This window comes from Pristis pectinata, chromosome 23 (genome assembly GCF_009764475.1).
Source record: "Pristis pectinata isolate sPriPec2 chromosome 23, sPriPec2.1.pri, whole genome shotgun sequence".
Taxonomy (NCBI): Eukaryota; Metazoa; Chordata; class Chondrichthyes; order Rhinopristiformes; family Pristidae; genus Pristis; species Pristis pectinata.
In genome coordinates, this window is record NC_067427.1 from 10477616 (window position 1) to 10500110 (window position 22495).

The 22495-nt window shown below is 40.5% G+C and overlaps 1 protein-coding gene across 3 annotated transcripts in view; it reads left to right on the plus strand.

Annotated features, from left to right (window-relative positions):
• The window catches only part of ak8 (adenylate kinase 8), a 112740-nt gene extending 97528 nt beyond the window's left edge, over nt 1-15212 (plus strand). For 2 of the 3 annotated variants that reach the window (XM_052037060.1, XM_052037062.1), the window contains 2 exons: nt 1198-1278; nt 14910-15212. In XM_052037060.1, coding sequence (XP_051893020.1) covers nt 1198-1278; nt 14910-15156 — 328 coding nt within the window. In that variant the 3' untranslated portion in view covers nt 15157-15212. Of the gene's footprint in view, nt 1-1197; nt 1279-5261; nt 5388-14909 lie in introns of those variants that run through there. The other variant, XM_052037061.1, reaches the window with a different exon arrangement.
• The last annotated feature ends 7283 nt before the right edge of the window (nt 15213-22495 follow it).

Genomic DNA, 22495 nt, shown 5'->3' on the forward strand with positions numbered 1-22495 from the left:
CAGCTTCCAGGGAAGTTTGAACATATTGGGGTGCTCTTGATGTTTTTTCTAAATTAATTTATAATGAATGGCTAAATACATAATCTATTTTGAGCGGTGATTCACGAAAATATATGTTGGGGTTTCTTGCTAAATTCTCTCAACAGGTTGCCTGTGTTTTTTTAATTTTATTTTTAATTGGATTCATGAGTTTTATATCTGATGTTGTAATTTGCTTGAAGTGCTTGCTAATTTAGCAGTTAATGGCAGCCAAATACAGTGTCTCTTCTGCCCCTGGAGAGATTTTATTCACAACTGGGGTAGATTTGTCACAATCAATTATGACTTAAACAAGAAACAGCCAGCGGGGGCTTTGCTAGAGGAACTCAATCTCTGAGACAAGACCAGCATAGCTGGTATCTGAGCATCACTCGATACACCAACTGTCTGAAAGGAGCAAACAAATAATGCTGAATGTGATATTTAGATTTTCCAAAATAGCCTATATGGTATACAAGTTATTACACTTCTTATAGCATGTTTTGTGCACTGTTGACTGACTGGATTAAAAATGATATACATCTTTTATGACTTGAATTTTTGTTGCTGTACATAAATTTAAATCAACTTATTTTAGTGTTGAGGACCTTATGTGTTGGATAGGTATTTAAAATTAAAGAAAAGATAAATATACAAACAGGAATGTAACATATTTTATTCATAGTGCTCCATATATTTTGGGTAGATCATCTAGGGAGTATGGGGTCTGCGTGTCTTTAAGACATTTTTCAATCAACATCGGCAGCTTTCCTGGCGTTCCATGTGGTGATGGGCCTTTCTGCTTATCATTTGCTGCATTGGCACCTAAACTGAATATTTCAACTTGTTCTATCTTTAGACCATTCTCTATATTTTGAATTAATATAAAGCTCTCTTGCAATACTGACATTGCCATATCGGCAAATGTCAATTTCAAAAACAGGTTGAAGATTTCAGTGGATATCATCCTTCATTTCAGTAGATGCAGAGATATTGTACACAGCTATCAGCCATGTATTTGTAATTAGAGTTTTCAGTGGACTAATTCTGCATTGCAATAAGTCTTTGGCTTGTTTTGACCATTGTACGTTGTGATGAATTTCAGTCTGTTTCTGAGCATGAACCTTGCACACAGTTAGACTATTTACTTTCTGTATCTGATTTGCTGTTTTTTCATAGAGTTTTTTTCATGGAAGTTCCTGATGATGCTGTCATAGAGCGTCTTTCAATGAGAATGGTTGATCCAACCACAGGTAAAAGGTCAGTGTTTCATTTATGAAAACAATCAGTTGGGTAAGCCATTTTTATATAATGCCTCATATATTCAGCCTTAAGATCCATGTTATGCAGGTTTATTATTTAAACAAACAAGTAAAAAGTGGAAAGAAACCTATTCCCTCTTACTATTGTAAACTCCAGCACATATCATCTTGCCTGTCCAGACTTTCCCTCTAAGGTAAGCCACCTATTTCCATCTATTGGTCTCATCAGCTTCTCTGAACTGCTTCCAATATATTAGCATCCTTCTTTAAATAAGGAAGCTAATACACTACTCCAGCTGTGGTCTCACCAATGCCCTGCATAACTGAAGCATTACCTCCCAAATTTTGTATTCAATCATTGTCATGATAAGCAATAATATTCTGGTAGCCTTTCTAATTACTTGTTGTACCTGCATACTACCTTATTGCGAATCCCTAGGACATCCAGATACTTCTGTATCTCAGAGTTCTGCAGTCTCCCGTCATTTAGATATGTTCCTTTTTTATTATCTTTCCTGCAAAAATGGACAATTTCTTAGTTTGCCAAATTAAACTCCATTTGCCATATCTTTGCCCACTCACTGATCTATATCCTTTGCAACATCCTTATATCCTTTCCCCTACTTAATCTCCTACCTATTTTTTGTCATCACCAAATTTAGCAACTATACCTTCAATGCCCAGCTAAATTATTTAAATAAATTGTAAAAAAGAGGAGACCCCAGTACTGATCTGTATAGCATACCATTCATTATATCTTGCGACCCAGACAAAGACCCACTTATGCCTACTTTGTCAGCTAGTCAGTTTTTGTTCCATGCCACTATGGTACCTTTTACACCATAAGATTTTATGTTCCACAATAACATTAAATGCAGCACCTTATTAAATGGCTTCTGAAAGTATGTATTATACAGTCACACGTTCCCCTTTATCCACAGTTTATGTTGCTTCAAACAACCATAAATTGGTCAATTATGATTTCCCTTTCTCAATATCATTTTGACTGTGCCTAATTACCTTGAAATTTTCTAAATTCTGCCATAATATCTTTAATAACAGCTTCTGGCAGATGTCAAGCTAACTGATCTGTAGTTTCCTCCTTTCTGTCTCCCTTTTTAAATAAAGAAGTTATGTTTGCTGTTTTCAAATTTAATTGAATCTTCCTTGAACCTAATGAATTTTGGAAAATTAAATCAGCGCATCAACTATTTCTCTTGTCGCTTCCTTTAAGACCCTAGAATGAAATCCATCAGGATCTGGGGACTTGCCTTGCTACAGCTCCTGTACTTCTGTGGTGATTGTAATGTTTCAGAGTTCCTCCATCCCTTCCATTTCCAAAATTAGAGCTATTTCTGGGATGTTACTTGCATCCTCACAGAGTTGTACTTGCTACAGAAACATCACATTGTCTCCAAATTTTTATTCTCTAGTTACTAATCCATAAACATCATTGGAGATAATGATGGATGCACCCTTCAAAATGTTGAAAATCACATTATCTTTGCTCTTGACCTACTGGGCTCCGTTGAATGCAACTCACTTTAGGTATCTTGTCATAACAACATACTCTTTGCAAAAGAGTTGTTAAATAGGCCTATATAACAACATACTCATATTTCTATTATTATTCTCATGTATCAATGGATTTGTTTTCCCAAAATGAGACAGGTTTTCCAACTGTGGTCCAGTTGGCTATGTGAAAATTGAGATTATGGAGATTGTTTTCCCTTGAAGGCTTTCCAAACAGCAGATCCAGCCACTGGGTGTGATGGAAGGAGGAGGAGGAGCCAAGGCAGCTACAGCTCTTTTATGAGACCAGCTTGCTGTGCATTCACTCCATTCATCAGCCAAGTGCTTGCCCTTTAACTATGAGTGTTTCAATTTCCAGGTCAATATAAAAATACCTTCCTTCTATCTCTTCCAGAAGGTCCATGCTCACCTCACAGATGCTGTAACTGAAACCCTCAGTGTTTCTACTCTCCATAGCCCCTGCTCTTTAGAATCATCAAATTCAGTCTACATAAACCCCATGTCTTATGAGGATAGGTTGAGCGAGCTGGGGCTTTTCTCTTTGGAGAGGAGGAGGAGGAGGATGAGAGGTGACTTGATAGAGATGTACAAGATGATATGAGGCATAGAATGAGTGGACAGTCAGAGACTTTTTCCCAGGGCGACAATGGCTAACGTGAGGGGGCAAAATTTTAAGGTTATTGGAGGAAGGTACGAGGGGGATGTCAGGGGTAAGTTTTTTACACAGAAAGTGGTGGGTGCGTGGAACGCACTGCCGGCAGAGATTGTGGGGGCAGATACATTAGGGACATTTAAGAGACTCTTAGATAGACACATGAAAGATAGAGAAATGGAGGGCTATGTGAGAGGGAAGGGTTAGATAGATCTTAGCAGGATAAAATGTTGGCACAACATTGTAGGCCGAAGGGCCTGTACTGTGCTGTAGTGTTCTATGTTCTAAACTACAGCTCACCTGCTTTTTGTGTTGATTGTTTTTTCAGTATGTGGGTGGGAATGCCAACATTTATTGGCTGTCCCTAGTCCAACAGCACCCTATTCTGCATTCTGTCCCACATGCCCTCAGCCACCGTGCTTCCTCCCATCAATTGTTGTTTTCACAAGTGCAGGGAATTTAAAATCGATCACTCAGATAAAATTCAGTCCAAATCCTTGCTGCTGTGTACCCCTAAAATCCCTATTCTTTCCCTCTGATCACCTTGTGTGATTATCTTCCTCAATTCTACCTGCAATGCCAAAGCCTTTATTCAGTTTAGAGTTTCTTTTGTAGACCCACCCCAAATCTTTAATCCTATTTACTAATCACTCTTTCCAAAAAGTCTCCTTATAAAATCATGTTGAGCCTTGGCTTAATAACCCTCTTATTGCTGCAACCTTATTCTCCTCTGTGAAGCGCCCTGAATTGTTCATTTCACAATGTTAAAGACATTTAGTACAGTGAGATTATTTTTGAAGGAAGCATTTGAATCACTTTATCAGAACACTTTTGCAATAGTTTCTTTTTAAGTGATCTCTTTCCATAAACATCATAAATGCAAATCAGTAGACCCATCATCTAATACTGCGTTTAATTTTTCTTTGCAATGGAGGTGCTAAAAATTTAATGAAATGTTCCCCTAAGTAGTACAGGGGCAAAGTGTTATTTGGATTCGATTAATGGACATAATCTAACGAACCAGTCTTTGTGTGAGTTAACCAGTGGTTAGTACAGACATCAACAGTGGTGCGGACAATCTCAAATACAGACACAAGGGAAAGGAAAGGAGTTTAATTTAGAAAAGCACCTAATCACATCTCAAAATGCTTCATATACATTAGTTTCCTTTCAAGTATTGTAATTGTTATATAGGCCTATTTAGCAGCTCTTTTGCAAAGAGCAAAGCTCCACCAACGACAATAAGTGTTTATTATTGGCTGAGGGAGGGCACAAGCCACAATGTTAGGCAACTCCCTGCTCTTCAGTGAGTTGCCTAATATTGTGGCTAGTAATGTGGAGACTGAGAGAAGGGAAAGGAGCCAAAACCGATTAACTCATTCACATGTGTGATGAAGGATTCTGTAAGTTGTGTGGACCTGGCATGAGCTTTGACCTGCCAGGAACCTTGTCTGTGATTCAGAAGACTATCACCAAATCAGGCTACGACAATCAAAAGAGTTCTCTGAACCTGAAGGCACTAACCAAGTCATCAGCAAAGCAAAAAGAGACAAAAAAGCTAAAATAAAGAAAAGATCATTAATAAGTCAGCAGGAAGCAATAAGTTGATGGTTATTCAGTGTTGGTGTCCTTGCTGTTCCTAAATTACTTGAAGTTGTAATATTCTCCCTGTGACTGTATTGGGCCTTATAATCAAATGTAAACGAGCACTATAATCAAATGTAAACGAGCACTCTTTGTGCCTTATAAAGACAGATATAAACATGAATTATTCCAGCAAAACCTGGTCCTTACAGGAGCCTGAAGGCACGTACCACCAGACTTAAGGACAGCTTCTACCCCACTGTGATAAGACTATTCAACGGTTCCCTTCTACAATGAGATGGACTCTGACCTCACGATCTACCTTGCTGTGACCTCGCACCTTATTGCACTGCACTTTCTCTGTAGCTGTGACACTTTACTCTGTACGGTTATTGTTTTTCCCTGTACTACATCAATGCACTCTGTACTGACTCAATGTAACTGCACTGTGTAATGAATTGACCTGTACGATCGGTTTGTAAGACAAGCTTTTCACTGTACCTCGGTACAAGTGACAATAATAAACCAATACCAATACAACAGGTAAGATAATAATTATATACTCACCTTTAAGTCAATTATTCCGGATTTACTTTGGTCACATTCTTAAATCTCTTCTGCTGATGATCACTTTTGTAGTCTGTTTGGAAATGTCCTAATTGGTGATCAAAGGGAACATTTCCACTCCCAGTCAAGTTAAGTTCTTTCTTTTTTGCCTCATCCTTAAGCAGAAGCGGCAAAGCTGAATGCATCCAATTACCTGTGGTTAGTATTTTGAACCGTTTTTCCTAGCTTCCTGTAAATCTTTGACCTTAGCCAAATGGAGAAGTCCAAATTACCCAACCAGCTTGTCTGTCCTGAAGGATGTGTAGCTGCACGTGATGGCAAATATGGCTGAGCTTCAAAAGCTTCATGGAGTCGCAGAGCATGGAAACAGGCCCTTCGGCCCATCACGTCCACACTGACCAGATGGCACCCATTTGCATTAATCCCATCTTCCAGCACTTGGCCCACAGCCTTCTCTGCCTGGGCGATTCAAGTAATCATCTGGACACTTCTTAAATGACTCTCTACTACAGCACAGAGATCTCAGAGGGTTGAAGGGGGTTACAAAGATAAGGAGGGACAATGCCATAAAGTGATTTGAACACCAGGATGAGAATTCTCCTATCTTCAGTGAGCACTCACAGACAGTGGAGGGGGGCACAAGGCGCTCAGACTTAAATACAGATATTCTGCGACTGAGCCAACATTGCATCTGCAGAAGAGTGACAGAGAAGTGAAAGGAATTCAGTCACACCAGAAGATCGCTCACTAAGCAATCTGGCAACATAAGATTAACTTGCAGCCCCATATATCAAGGAACATGTTACCTGTTAAATTGTTCCATTCTTTTTCTTTGCCAGCATTTAACCCATAAACATGATACTCTTTCATTGCATAGCTAGTAGGTTACACCTAGCTGCAATGCCTTGACATACTCCACCTTCACATTTCAGGTTATTGTAACAATCCAGCTGCATGATGTTTCGTCACTTGCTGATATTCAAGAATGTTGGGCATGTGTCTGTCATTCTGCATCTCAAGTCTTCCATTTTGCTTTGTCAGCAAGTTGCTATGTCAAGGCCCTAAACACATCTACAGAAAGGTGTTTCCGTTAAAGTTTAGAGAAGAAAGGCAAATCTCTCGTGATATACCCAAAAAACAATGGCAGGCAGACCTCCCTTCAGTCATTGCTCATTTCTCTCAGTGGAGATTTACTGCCTTCAACAGGAGGTGGTGGAAACAATGAAAAGCAGAGAAAGAAAGAAATGGGAAAATAAAAAAGAATATAAAAATATAGTTGTGAATGCAGAAATACGTCTTCACCATTCCAAACAAATCAGGGAATGTATTTTAAAGAACATATTTTAAAGATTAGGTTATGTTGATAGTGGGCTCACCAGGTGTAGGCAGTAATTGTATGCAGTGTGTTGGGAGGGAGGGAGGGAGGGAGGACTTGTGGATGTACGTGCATGTTCACTCACTCACTCAGCTCAAAATGACACACAGCTCACATAACGCGCGCGTGCGCGCGCACACACACCCCCCCCCCCCCCCCCCCCACCTACACACCTCACCCTAGCTCATTCCACAATACACTCGGTTAGGATTAAAATTGTATTTTCTCGTTGACTCCCAACTTTTGAGTTTTGATGCTTTTCCCTTTTAATGGGATGAAATCCAGACGTGTAGTTCAGACCAGATAATAGCCTCCTCGAGCCCTGAGACGAGTCTTTGGTAACTGATCAGTTTCCTTGAGTGAACTTAAAGTTTGTGAAGCATCAAATCGGAAACGGCTGCTGCTGGAGTTTTTCTGGCTCTCTACCCAAGGCAAGGCAGGTAGTGGAGAAAATCAGGGCAAAGATTTCTGCTGCAAATGCTTAGTATACAGATGAATTTGATGCACAAAACCAGTTCATGGCAACCATGGCAAAAATTGACAGTGTAGCAAGTAGGTCTGATGAAGTGAATTTTAGTTTTGTTCAGTTTCTAATTTCAATCAGGTGACTAGCTCCATTTGTTGACTAGCAGCTTCATTCATAGAACATCTAAAAATGCAGGGAATGAAACATTGAACAAAGCTTTGTTAAACACACAAAATGCTGGAGGAGCTCAGCAGGTCAGGGAGCATCTACGGAGGGAAATAAACAGACGAGGTTTCGAGTCTTAAGTGTTCATTTCCCTCCATAGATGCTGCCTGACCTGCTGACTTCCTCCAGCATTTTGTGTGTGTTGCTCCAGATTCCAGTATCTGCAGAATCTCTTGTGTCTCAGTCAAGCTTGGTTGTTTTCTAGATTGTAGTCAGATGCAGAACAAAATGCAAAAATACAAGTGTTGCTTTATTTTAGTTGATGCCTCCTTGTAATGTGAGTCTTCGACATAGGGGACTTGAGGAGTAATGGGGATAGGTTCTTGGGTTAGCCAGTGAACCACAGCTATCTTGAGCTTTAATTTTAGTTAGTCTTCCAGATCTAAACCAGTGCTAATGCCCCACATGAGCCTCCTCCTGTGTTCCATCCTCTAACACCATTAGCATATCCTTCTATTCCTTTCTCCAACATGCTTATACAGCCAATTGATAAGCTTGAAGTTGTGATATGTAGACTTTACACTGACAGAATAGTAGGTTCTGTGAATTTTCAATTTGTTTTAACATGGTAAGTTTCCCAATCATGGCTCTCAGGCTTGACAGTAGATTTAACCACTCCTTTGACATTCAAAGGCACTACTAACACAGCACCCCCACCCCCATTGTTAACATCTTAACTGGACCAACCATATCAATACCATGGCTACATATCTCAGAAATTATGTAGCTTGCAGCTAGTGACACACCTGCAAACTCTGCAAATCCTTTCCACTGTCCATAAGGCGCAAATCAAGAATAAAGAGGGATATTTTCCACTTGCTCGGAGGCGTGCAGCTCCACCAACACTTAAGCAGCTTGGTACCATCCAGGAGAAAACAACCTGGTTGATTGGCATCCCATCTCCCACCCCAAACATTCATTCCTTCCACAATCCCCAAAATGGCTACTGGGCGTACCAGTTACAAGATGCACTAAAAGCAACTTGCCGACGTTTCTTTGCCAGTGCCTCCCTAATCTGCAGCAGTCATAGGGGAATGTCTTCATGGGCATAAACGTGGAGATGTGCAGCAGTCATAGGGGAATGTCTCAACATTGCAAGTTTTCCGTCAAGTGGTACACTGTCCTCACTATCAAAAACATTGGTGTTCCTTCATTCTTGTTTAAAATTCTGGAACTCCCTTCCTAATAGTACCGTGGGAGTAATTTGCCGCAGGAACAGTGGTAGTTCAAAGCAACCCACCAAGAACTTCTCAGGGGAATTAAATCCCGGCCTTAATAATGATACCTAAATCTCCCACAATATTATTGTTGATATTTTGCAACCTTTGGAGATGGGCCGGAGGTGAAGGCATTTGGAGAACACACATCCAGAAAATTGTCTCCAAATGCCTTCACCTCCGGCCCATCTCCACCACTTAACTTAAGAATCTCAGACATTTACCCCTGTTCGTTCACCATATCCTACCCCAGATCTCTAGATACCTCACTCTAACCCTTCAGAATTCCAAAGCTCATCACCCATCTTCCACCCCTCCTAGATTTTCAGGTCCCTTTGGAATCAGTTCGAGGTGCTGAGGCCATCCAAAGTGCCCAGGCTGTGTAATCACTTTTCAATATTCCCTCCATCAACTTCCTTTCAGAACTCTGTCATCCAGCAATCCCAAAGCCTCTTACCCTACTGGCCCTATTCTGCTGGTCTTTGACCCAAAACCATGCCTCATCCCAAGCACCCAATCCAACAGTTGCAGTACATCAGTCCTAATGCTCAGAAACTCCTCTCCCCAGTACTCCCACATTACTCTGTCTCTCACACACAATTTCATTAAATAAGTATTCACCATACAAATGTTATTTCTACATTCTAGGATTCTGCTATCCTTGATCCTGTAGTGGCAAGCTAAACTTTAAAGTTTGTGAATCATTTTGCCATTGAATCTGCCCTGTGCCATTAGTGAGATTCTGAGTAAAAATCATAAGCTAGAGGGCAGGGGATATACTGCACTGGTCATACAAGTTGAATCAGTAATCTTCTAAATGAAGTTCAAAGAAAGTACACAGCTTGCAGGTGCAGTGGTATTCTACAGATAGCAGGCAACACAGAAAATAAAACTGAATAATTCATTACATACGATTTTCCTTGCTTCAGGGACATAATAAAATTAGGTATTCAATTGTTAATTTAAAATGTTGCCTTGCAGAACAGGACACACAAACTGTTTCACAAAGGTCTAGACAACAAATTAATAAAGTGTTGAAGTCTATGACAGTACAAACCATTAGAGCTTCAACTTACTGTTTCATCCTGCAGGTTTTATTGTGGCATTTATGTCACTATTAGAACAGCCTGGAACAGCATAGGCTTTTCCTGTAGTGATGACTAATCGAGATGTCTCCTGTGGTGTCATGAGACAATCGCATTCAGTTGATAATTGACCGTGTTGATGCTCAGGAACTGTGTCATGTTGTACACTTTAATGATACAAGTTATTTGCAAGCAAGCTAACAAATGTAAAGTACAGGGTGTTTAAAAATAGAAGAGTTTCTACTGAATTGTGATACAGTTGAACATGCAAAGGAACTAATAGAAGACTTAACAGGGTCTTTCAGTCACTCCTGTTTTATGCCTTAAGGCTGATGGTAAGAGGCATCTTGAAAACAGACATCTTGTGCAGAACTCACACTGATAAAGGCATTACTCATTTTGAACTTGTTACCCCTTGTAAACACAGAGGTGGTGCCCAGCTGAGATCAGTATAAACTAGGGACCAAGCCTGGCAGACCAGCTTGTAACTAAATTCTATGGTCAAAAGTTAAATGTAGGTCCTGACAGGGAGTGCCAAGATAGTAATGATCTGTTCATGTGCGGTTACACAGAGATTACATCTCTTTTGGTGGCCTTGGGCTGGGGTGTGGAAATCAGCTGCTAATTGAAGCAGCAGAAGCAGCAGGCTTGATGAACCAAAGCCTTGTATGCTTTCTATTGAATCTTCCATACAAAAGCTCATCCCATGGTCTGGAATGGGAAGTGTATCTATGGGGAAGTGAGTCCAGGTGTATTGGTATGGGGTTGAAAGTATCATGTTAGTGGTTCATTATGGTATGTGTCCCCTCAACTGGAAATTATAAAGCATAATACATGCAAGAAGTGCCATTGCAAACCACTGATGTGTATTATCGATTGCATTCTTAGCACATACAGTTCAGCACCACATGCTTCCTGTTTGTTTTTAATGTCAACATATTGTTGACATATTGCTCTGCCTCATCAATGTATGGGGCACAGGATATCTTCACAATGAGGCTGTAATCTTTCACGTTCTCATTTCGTTATCTCACACATGCCACTGTGGGCAAGGAACACCTACACTTTGACATCTAAAATCATTTGTCAAGCAGCTTCAGTGGAGGCTGTCAGGGAGATTGCTTGTATTTGATATGTGAAATATAAAAAAGAAGAAAGTAACTTTAAAATGAGGAGGCTGTGCATTTAGCAAGAAAAAAGGGTTTTTATTTTCCACAGGCATTTTCTGACCTCACTGTATTACAGTTGATATCATCATATCCAGATTTCATTCCCACACAAAGTTGGTTACAGGCAGTCCCCAGGTTACGACATGGTTCCGTTCCTGAGAAATATTCGTGACCCGAATTCTGCATAAGTTGGAAATAAACACAACAGTGTGTGGGAGAGGATCACAGAACCAGCAGTGACAGGATAGAGAGCAGGCACGGGGAGAGCGAGCAGGCACGGGGAGAGCGGCTGCCAGCTGGGCTCACTGACTCGGTGAGCGAGTGAGTTTGCTCAGTGCTCCCAGCCCAGCTCAGCTCAACTCAGTCCCAGATTGTTGTAGGTCGGAGTGAGGGTGGGGGGCTGTGGGGAGAGAAGACATGCGAAAATGCCACATACCGACCCGGCAGAAGATGCCTGCAGCCCTGCAGCAGCCGAGAAATCCATCCCATCCATCCCACCAGTCTCCCAAACGCTTGTCCGTATGAACAGGGTGTCTGTAAACCAGCCGTTCACAACCTGTACAAGCAGATTTCCCAATATTCCTGAAACAGACTGCATGTTCAGTATCATTGCTGTCTGTGGGAACTTGCTGTGCATGAAATGCTGCTATGCTTCTAGGTTACTCTTATGAGGACACTTCCAAAGTGTTTTAACTAGTGCTGCTCCCGAGGGTTCAAACTCATGTGGCAGGAGGTGGAGAGACTGAGGAGCAGGTTGAGGTTAAGGCAAGTAAGTCTAAACCAGGCAGGGTCAGGATAATGAACATGGCAGGAGCAATGGTCTGAAGTGCATTTATTTTAATGCAAGGTGTACAACAGAGCCTGGATTAGTACACAGAACTATGATATTGTAGCCATTGCGGAAATTGTTTGAGGTAAGGGCAGGACTGGTAGCTCAACATTCCAGGGTGTGAATGTTTTAGGTGTGACAGAGAGGTGGTGGAGTTGCATTACTGATTTGGGAGAATGTCACTGCTGCACTTAGACATGTGATCTTGAAGGGAGCACCTGGCAGGGCAATATGGGTCAGGAATTATTTTTCAGGAGTAAGAAAGGTGCATTCACGGGAAAGTCATAGAGGTGTACAGCACGGAAACAGGCCCTTCGGCCCAACTGTTTCATGCAGAACAAGATGCCCATCTAAGCTAGTCCCACTTGCCTGCGTTTGCCCCATGTCCTTCTGGACCTTTCCTATCCATGTACCTGTCCAAATGTCTTTTAAATGTTGTTATTGTAGCTGCCTCAACCAGTTCCTTTGGCAGCTTGTTCCATATACACACCACCCTCCGTGTGAAAAAGTTGCCTCTCAGATTCCTATTCTGTCCTTTCCCTCTCACCTTAAACCTATGCCCTTTAGTTCTTGATTTCCCGACCAAAGAAAAAAGACCGCATGCATTCACGCTATCTACAACCCTCATGATTTTATACACCTCTGTAAGGTCACCACTCAGTCTCCTATGCTCTAAGTAATAAAATTCCAGCCTGCCCAACCTCTCCTTATAACCCAGTTCCTTGAGTCCTAACAACATCCTCATAAATCTTTTCTGCACCCTTTCCAGCTTAACAGCAGCTTTCCTGTAGCAGGGTAACTAAAACTGAACACAATATTCCAAGTGTGGCCCTTATAATAGTTACACTATAGTCCTCCCATTAGCTGCATGTCTCTGTGCTTACCCTATAAAACCCTTAAAACCTTTCTTCTGGATATCACTCAGTATTCCCCTTTCTAGAGGAAGGAACCTCAACTTGTTCAATACTTCCTCATAGTTGAACTGAGAAGTTCTGCCTATAAATCTCTGTTCGCACCTCTTCCAGTGTCTTTACCCTCTCTTCATGATGTGGAGACCAAAACCATGCACTGTTTTCTGATCAATGTTCGATAAAAGCTTAATCTAACTTCTCCGCTTTTCACTAGAAATTAAAATAAAGCTTTATTTATTTTCAGTTTATCAAGCTGTGCTGCTACTCTTAGGGACTCGTGTATTCTCCGATCTTTACACGGTTATTTTCCATGAATGAAGTTGCTCTTCTAGTCTCCCAACCACAATGTACTATTTCAAATATCCATGTCGTTTGTTTCCCATTATAAGTCCATCCTAATAATATTATCATCTTCCTGAACTTTGCCACAGTCCTACAGCGGGAATCAACTCCTCCCTCCACCCCATCTCCTTCCATACAGCAAAACCAGCTAAAGCTGAAATTGTGCTTCTGATCTTGTCCAAATTATTTATGCAAATGGTGAATGTGATCCCTGCAACAAACAGTATGTAAAACCACTTCACACCATTTGTCAATAACCATTAATGTCAATTTTCCATTCAATAGCCAGCTTGGTATCCTTTCTGCTACTCGCTCCCTAACAACATGCTATGTTGAAGGACTTTGGAAATCCAAATATATTATTTCTATTATATTATCTTCATCTATCTTTACTGTTTTTTCAAAAAAATCTACCAGATTGTTCAGGCATGGATGTTTCTAAATGTCTTTCTATTATACCTTTCAGTAAATATTCCATTATCTTTCCTACCACTAGCATTAAGGCGACTGGTCCCTGGTTCCCTAGATTTGCTTTCTTTTCAGAGGTGAATGCTTTCAATTTTTGTACAAATAAATTACTCTTTTGCAGGCTATTGATAATTACAATATAGAAGGTTTAATTAGTATGTGAAATCGGGGAAATAAACTAAGTTCCCCCAAATCCCTGCGCATGAGCCTTGCAGTAGGTTGGATTGTAAATGACACCCACTTTTTCATCACATTAAAATATCCCTCAGTTTGAATGTTCAGCCACATGGGTGCAGTGAGATATGTGGACGGCGGATGCTCCGATTTTTCTCATAGTTTCAAAATGTTCGATAAGTTCCTGCAGTGTTTCTTAATTGGGCTAAATGTTTAATGCAAAAAGTTTATTTCAAAAGCATCAATTAACGCGGGCTTTCTAATTGCAATATCTACTGGTAATGACCTCTCTGTGACATCCGTTATGTTTTTTCTTTAGGTTTGATTTATCTTTATGTTTAATTAAACCAACTCCAATTACACCACCTGATAAATTATTTAGAGTGATGCTAATTTTTTTGTCAAATGTAATTAACAAAACAATAATATACATTATCAGCCTAGTTCTACTTTCTATGGCACAGCTCAGCATGATGCTCAAGAAATTATGATATTTATTACATCATTAATTAGTCATTACAAGTATTATCTCAATTTAAATTGTTGTCATGTGCTTGAGCATAAATATCGGCAATAGATCTGGTTATTATCTTTAATGTGTTATGCATAATTTTAATATCCTCAAAGTCGTTTGAATATTGTAGGACACTGTTAAGATTTATCCCAACTGATTTCTCTGTATTATGGTAGCACTTGATATTTTCAGCACTTTTCCTAATATTAACTGGTATGGTGACATAACATTGATTTTCTCCTTGTCTGGGAAATACACAATAAGATTATTACATTTTCAAAGTGAAATATTTTCAGATTTTTGCAGAAAGGATATTTATGGAAATCTATGTTTTGAGGGTGAATACAGAATGCATTAGATTAAAAACTATTTTTACTAAGTTCTGATAGGGAGCAGATTCTTAAAATAGTCATAATAATCTTGGCAGCCACAATTACTGCAAATCATAATGCTATTAATTTATATAACTAAAAGCATAAAGTTCTGCGTTATCATTCCCCTGCAATCTTGTTTTCTAGATATCACTCCATCTACAAACCAGCACCGAACAGTGAAGTTTACAGTCGCTGCAAAGTAAATCCTAAGGATTTTGAGGAAAATGTGCAGAAAGCACTGGAAGTGTATCATGCCAATATTTCTGAGTTGGAGGAATTCTACAAACCTGTCATTCGTGTCAATGCAGACCAGGATCCTCACACAGTCTTTGAATACATTGAGAGCTGTATTGTCAAACCCTTGCCAAAGCAAACTAATGCCTTTATTTGAATGATATTTTGGATAAGTCAGTTGCTGTGATGTCTTTACTACAGTTTGTAGTCATCATTTTTAAATCTCACTGAAAGTCATTTATTGAACAATAAAATGACTTGCCCCAAAATATACATTGCTTTCCAATGTTCAATCAGATGTTACCCTACATTAAATTCAAACAGTTTATGCATCAATCTTTAGAAATTACAGCACTCAGGGATAACATTTAAATAACTCAAATGAAAAAGTTATTGACTTGAATGTTGCAGTGCCCATTACATTAATGTTATGTGTAATACTCCTATCGAGCCAGTCCAACTAAGCCAATGATCAAAGTGGTCTGTGATCTTCCAGTCATCCATTACAGGTAGCTAAGCTAAGGTTGAGTATTGGACCCAACAGACTGCATCCCTGCAAAGTACAAATTGCAGTCGCCACCTCTAATCTTGATAAACAACTCCTGGGGTCTGTAACCAACAGATTTCTATCTTTTCGGTTTTAACATTATTTTTTGTGATTCAGAATCATATGTTTCTATATACATTAAAAATGTTAGCCAGGATTGTAATACACTGAATCAAAATTTTCTTTGTATAAAAACACTTGCAGAACCAGATAACTAACTAGTTGGTTTATTAGATGGAAATCAAATTACAGTCATAAACAAACCCAACCAAAGCTGAACTTGTCCTGGAAAACTTGGGATTTTGATACCCAAGGTGAAACATTCACTGGGTTGATATAAATACAGTTGCCTGTGGATACTGCTTTATTTGTCCCTATCTCACTTGTAGATTAAGATGTTTTACAATAAGAGAGAATACTTTGTACTGTGACAGGATATGGAGCTAAAATTTCTTGCACTTTTAAAGCACATGTTATCATGGTGTAGTGAATGGAAGCTGCCCCAGTTCCATGCAAGGTTTAGAATTTCCAATCCACATGAAACTCAGTGCATGGTGTGTGAAATACAGGAACTGCAGGATACTGCAGGTTAACTGCAAATTTGTATAAGAAGACAAAACTTAACGTGTGATCTCCCACTGTTGTGAAAATTGTTAAAATGAGGTTTTGAACAGGAACACAGCCACTTCAAGCAGTGGATGAATTCAGCTGCTTTGTGTAGCTGATGGGGGAAGTTAGTGCATGCAACAAACCTCCAGCAACGATACATTATGTCATGCAACCTGTGCAAGGATCAGTGATTGCAACCTGCTCCCCAAAGAAAGGGGAAGGCCTTAACTCTAATATGGAGGACATGAGGAATACTTTAAGAATCCAGGGGACTTCCTGACCTTGGTGCAGGTAGGGATAGGCCCAAGAAGAAGGTAATATGCAGGGGAATCTAGCCTCCGACACACATGCTAAATACAAATGAGCTTTCGCTCTCAGTGTTATTCTTCTTGCATTCACTTCCACTGAATTATGTGGATCCAGATGCTCAGGAGGTGAATACAAGTGAAGCTGACAGGCGTGCCTGTGCTTAGAGCTGGTGACCAAAGCTGAATTTCTCATGATATCACAGTGAAACCCTGCTTCTGGGGAACATCCTTGGAAAACCAGTTACCTACATTCATTTCCAGGATTCCTGCTGTTAGTAATGTTACTGCTAACTTTTCATCACAATTTGTGCTGAATAAAAGTATCAGCTACCTTAGACAAGCTTGCATTTCCAATACTAAACACTTAGCCCTCTCCAAAAAGCCTTTTTAAGATCTTGGTGCCCAGTGAACAAAAGAATGGGATACCACCTGGTTGATGGGAAACATTCATTAGAAATAAAACTCGATCACACAACATAGAACATTACAGCACAGTACAGGCCCTTCGGCCCACGATGTTGTGCCGACATTTTATCCTGCTCTATGATCTATCTCACCCTTCCCTCCCACATAGCCCTCCATTTTTCTATCATTCATGTGCCTATCTAAGAGTCTCTTAAACGCCCCTAATGTATCTGCCCCCACAACCTCTGCAGGCAGTGCGTTCCACACACCCACCACTCTCTGTGTAAAAAACTTACCTCTGACATCCCCCTTATATCTTCCTCCAATCACCTTAAAATTATGCCCCCTCATGTTAGCCATTTTCGCTCTGGGAAAAAGTCTCTGACTGTCCACTCGATCTATGCCTGTTATCATCTTGTACACCTCTATCAAGTCATCTCTCAATCCTCCTTGTCTCCAAAGAGAAAAGCCCCAGCTCACTTAACCTGTCCTCATAAGACACGCTCTCCAATCCAGGCAACATCCTGGTAAATCTCTGCACCCTCTCCAAAGCTTCCACATCCTATAATGAGGCGACCTGAACGGAACACAATATCAAAAGTACTAATTCATCTTCATTCTCTTTAATCCACCAGATAAGCTTAGGCACAGTAAAATCCTGTTAAAAAGTTCTCTCCTGTAATTTGGACCACTTCGCTAAACCCTGCCAACACACCAGGGACACTGCAGAGAGGGCCCACTATGCACCCCTGGCACATGGGGACACTGCAGGGCCCACGGTGCACCCTCAGCACACGGGGACACTGCAGAGAGGGCCCACGGTGCACCCCTGGCACATGGGAACACTGCAGGGCCCATGGTGTACCCCCAGCACACTGGGACACAGCAGAGAGGGCCCACGGTGCACCTCCGCCAGAAAAAAATACCCATTTCAGGACTTAAACATCTGCATATGTATAACTGTGAATATTTATCATATGGTCACATTTAAGTTTCCCCACTGAACAAATAACAGAAAAATGCTTGATAATGCTGAAACATCGCAAACCACTGCCGTGTTTATTTCCAGATCCGCAGCTTCTAGCTGCAGGGCTATTGATCAAACCCCAACACAGACATAGTTGCAAAACACTAATAAACAGGGACCCAGAGTACTGTGCCGATACAATATCTGCCTGCCCTCATTGTACAAATGCACTGGATTTATATCTGATCGACTATCAAGTCAAATTCTCTGGGTCACGCGAAGATAGCACGCCTCTGTTTTCTGCTCAAATATTTGCCAGTTGCACACATTAATAATTAGTGATAAAGCAAGAAACACTGCCATATATACCTGGACGATCCTTTGGCCTGTTACATCCCGCATCACTCTCTGCCAATCCTGGTATTAACACAGCATATCCTTCTCACTGGGATTCAGTCCAAGACCACATAATAATTATTAATATTTAGGCTTCATAATCCTGAGCACTACCAGAATTAGCCTGTGGAAGGCCAAGGGCAACAATGGGGAAATGTTTTGAAGGAGGTCAAGGCGATCATTGAGTAAACGGATTATTTATTTGTTCATCCATTCTGTCTCAACACGAGTGGGCTTGAGGACAATATATGGTCATTTGGCAACAATATTTGTAGCCCTGGTGTTACCCTGAATCCAGCAAATGGCCGAACTCACTGTTCCAGTTGGGAGATTTGCAGGTGAGGAGATCAAGGTGATTTTTAGTTCTTTTTCGGGCTGGAACCAGGCAGTGATTCACCTCCATCCCTCCTCATAATCCAGCTGCTACTCTTTGCGGTCGGGTTTTCACACACTTGTCCCAGGTGCCCCGCTGTTTCATTCAAGGTTTCTCCTTGTAATAAATGGATGAATTCAAGAGTTTGCGATCTGAACCTGCGCGATCACTGGCTGCTAAATCTTACACTTGTAATTTTATGTTCAATAATTATTAGTTGCTTTCATTAGCTCTACTAAGGTACATGCACAACAACGTGACAAGGGTAGGGAGTATCAGAGAAATAGGAAATAAATGACATGTATTAGTTATTTAAATGTATGCTGCTTTTATCGATGGAGCTGCCGCCTTCACTGACGCTGCTGGGTCAGCTGATGATAAAATACATTAAGTAAATATACTAATTATGCAATCTGCTATTCTCTTAATGACAGCACATTTGTAGTAAAGCTGTTTTATGCAGTCTCCATTTTTCTTCACTTTGGCGAGTACACAGATGAATGCAAACAAGGAGCTGGGCTCTCTCAGACTGCTCCTTTCCATGTTGTACAAGCAGACTCGGGTCAGTCAGTGACCTTCAGGGATCCACTGGGAGCAGGCACTGAGAACAAGCATTGAGTCGTGTGGCAGCAGAACAAGTTAATACTCTTGTTTAACGATCCCTTGGAAATGGAGAACAACAGAGATTGCTCTTCGTTATAGCTGTGTACCAAGTCAGCCTAATTACTGTTCTGGGTATTAAAGGCAGACAATCCATGGCAATGCTTAATTTCTGAAACAGTGGTGCTTTCCTGTGCACAGAAGGGTAATTAATGATGGTAATACACAAGGATACTTTTAGACTGTTACAAATGCTGCTTTATGTTCCAAATACATATTTGAAAATTAAAACCCAAATCAAAAATTAAAGAACAAACTGCATTTTAGAAGGTCCTCAGGAGGTTAAAAAACTACCGAACAGGCTGGTTGTGTGCGGACATCTCTCCCTAAGAGGGTTCTGCAATCCACTTGGTCCTTAAAAAATAAAATACAATAAATCTGAGTTTCTTGTGAAAACAATCCACAATTGCATTTCTGTTCTATGTACTTTTCTCTTATTGCCGTACACATTCTCTCTAGGTGATGCATTGTATACAGCCTGGTAGTGCATGGATGCTTGTTAGGAGATAGTACTGCAGGGCATATTTCTGAGAAATGAATGATGAATTTTTTTTCCAATTTAAAGGTGCATTGTTGTTAAAATTCAATAGCAGGAATTCCCAGGCAGTGGGCAGCTAGTTCAGAATAATTACATTCACAGAGAAGATCTCTACCGCAGGAACAATATCAATGGCAACAGGAGTTTTGAAAGAACAATTAAAGGGAAGCATTACAGTGTCAATGTCATTCTTATTGCTATTTAAATGTGTGGTCTCTGTAGGAATCACTGGAAAATATGCCTGTACATAACCACTTCTGTTGAAGTCTAATAAAATGTTCTAATTAATTTGGCTCATAAATGTTATGCCACATCTTTGAGAAACAGCACAATTGAACAAGTGCTAAAACCAGCAACAAAAGAAACACTTTGAGTCATGTATAAGTGTTTAAAACTATTTTGTTAATAACTACTTATGATAATAAGAAAAATAAAAGTAAAAATGTTAGAATGTTAGAAGTAAAAATGTTAAATCTTAAGCATTAACCCCAAAAACTAAACTCGAAGTGTGTGTGTGGCAAATTCCCAAACTCCACGTCCAGGAATAATTCTCAAAGTTCAGTTCAGCAAGCCGTAAGGTGAAACGTGAGCAAAGGCTTCTTCAACAACCACCGTTGACTGAAGATAAGACGTAGATGTAGAGAGAAAATAGAGAGTAATTACGAAATCCAAATGTTCCACGATGAAACCCATACACCTCAGTGTCTACTCAGCAGTGACCACTCCACTGCATCTGCCTCACCCCGAAAGGCTCTCGAATCGTGGCCGTCCACACAAATACCTGTTTCCTTCTACAGGTCAACAACAAAGTGAACCCCACTGCTTTGTTCCAAAGTATCTGCCACCCCGAAAGGCATCCGAGATGTGGCCGTCCACACAAATACCTTCTTCCCTCTGCAGGTTAACGACAAAGTGGACTCCACCGGATTACTCCAAAAATCCATACGTGGATTGTAGTGACAGACACAGTTATTGTTTTTCATCCATCGATAGAGACTAGCAGGCTGCTCTCTCTCTCTCTCTCTCTCCTCTGATTCTGACTGACTGCTTCAAAAATGTCATTACGTCCTTTATCTTCTGTTGTCGTAACCACGCAAACACACACACACACACACCACTATGCTCTATCTTAAAGGGACATTCACCAATAGTAACCTAGTCCATAACATGTGGCACCCACAAAAGTAAAATGCCTCTTTTTCGTAATTCCAGATACTTTCATCTCTTGCTCTTTTCTTTCAATCTTTTGCTCCTCTCCCATTCCGAACACACTTTCTCTGCATCAGTCCCAAGCTTTTGCAAGCAGACTAAACTAATTTGTGTACATACTAATGTAATTTGTACTTCATTGGATGCTGAAACCTCTGGTGCCACATTATCCGTTTCCAAGCTTGTGTTTCTCATACTTGTATAACGTTGGAGCTGACATATTTCCCTAATTCACGATTCAGTCACATGCAGTGGAATGACTTATCATTTGATTCCTCACTCTACCCAGCTTTGTTCCAAACCTCTGAGCAGAATCTTCCCCAACACATTAAATGAACACAATACAACTCTCTCTCATCCCTACATATCTGGATTTGCCGTTTCCTCTCAGTAGGATCCAGTCACTGCACCCTTGATTCAGCCCATCATCTGAACTGGTTGTCGGGCATGGAAGAGGGGTAAGGGTAAAATAAGTTGTATTTACAAAGAGAAAGTTTAAATAAAACTTACCATGGTAACAACAGCCCAAGTCTTGCAATTTCTCCCTTCCAAATGCTCAGATATTCATAAGAACTCTCTCTCTCTCCCTTTCAGCGTACAGCGTTATTGCCCCATTCCTTCCACTTTGTTAGGGAATGGAGTGTAGGGTAGTCAGGGTGGTCATCATTATTTTTATTCACTTTGTCTTGCATCTTATTTCTGAAGCTCACCACAATCTTGTTTATGTTTTGATGGATCCAGTAGCCCAGAGCTGAAGGAACGTTGAGATTCCACCGTTGGTTCATGCAATTTTTCAGTGTATTCTAATTCCTAGATCAGGTCAAGTCTGATGCCTCCTACTTTAGGGCTTATTTTGGTCCATACGTATAAGAAGGGATCACTTATAATGCTCAACCCACACCACCTTAAGCAGAAACTGGACTAAAATTGAATAAAATGCAATTCTGGAATGGCTTCTAATGTAGAGCCAGGGGGTGCAGTGCATTGGGGATAACCCTTCCAATACTAACCGGATTTGGAGCATTATTTTGGTCATTTTTCAATGCCAGAATTGCCAACTTTTGGATAAAACAGTGGATTAAGAAAATCCATGACACTATTTTGAAGAGCAGGAGAGTCTCAATGTCCTTGTCAATTTATCCCACCATCAACACCACTAAAACAGATGACCTGATCATCTCACTCTGCTGTTTTTTCAGGACCACTGGATTTCCTACATGTGGGAGGGAAATTACTGGAGAAAATTCTTAAGGACAGGATTTACTCAGATTTGGAAAAGCACGGACTTATTAGGATTAGTCAGCATGACTTTTCACAAATTTTTGACAAGGTGACAAGGATGATTGATGAGGGTAGGGCAGTGGATGTTGTATACATGGACTTTAGTAAAGCATTTGACAAGGTTCCTCAGGGTTGGCTGTCCTGAAGACTAGATCCAAAATTGACTTGGTCATAGACAAGAGGTTAGTGGTGGAGGGTTGTCG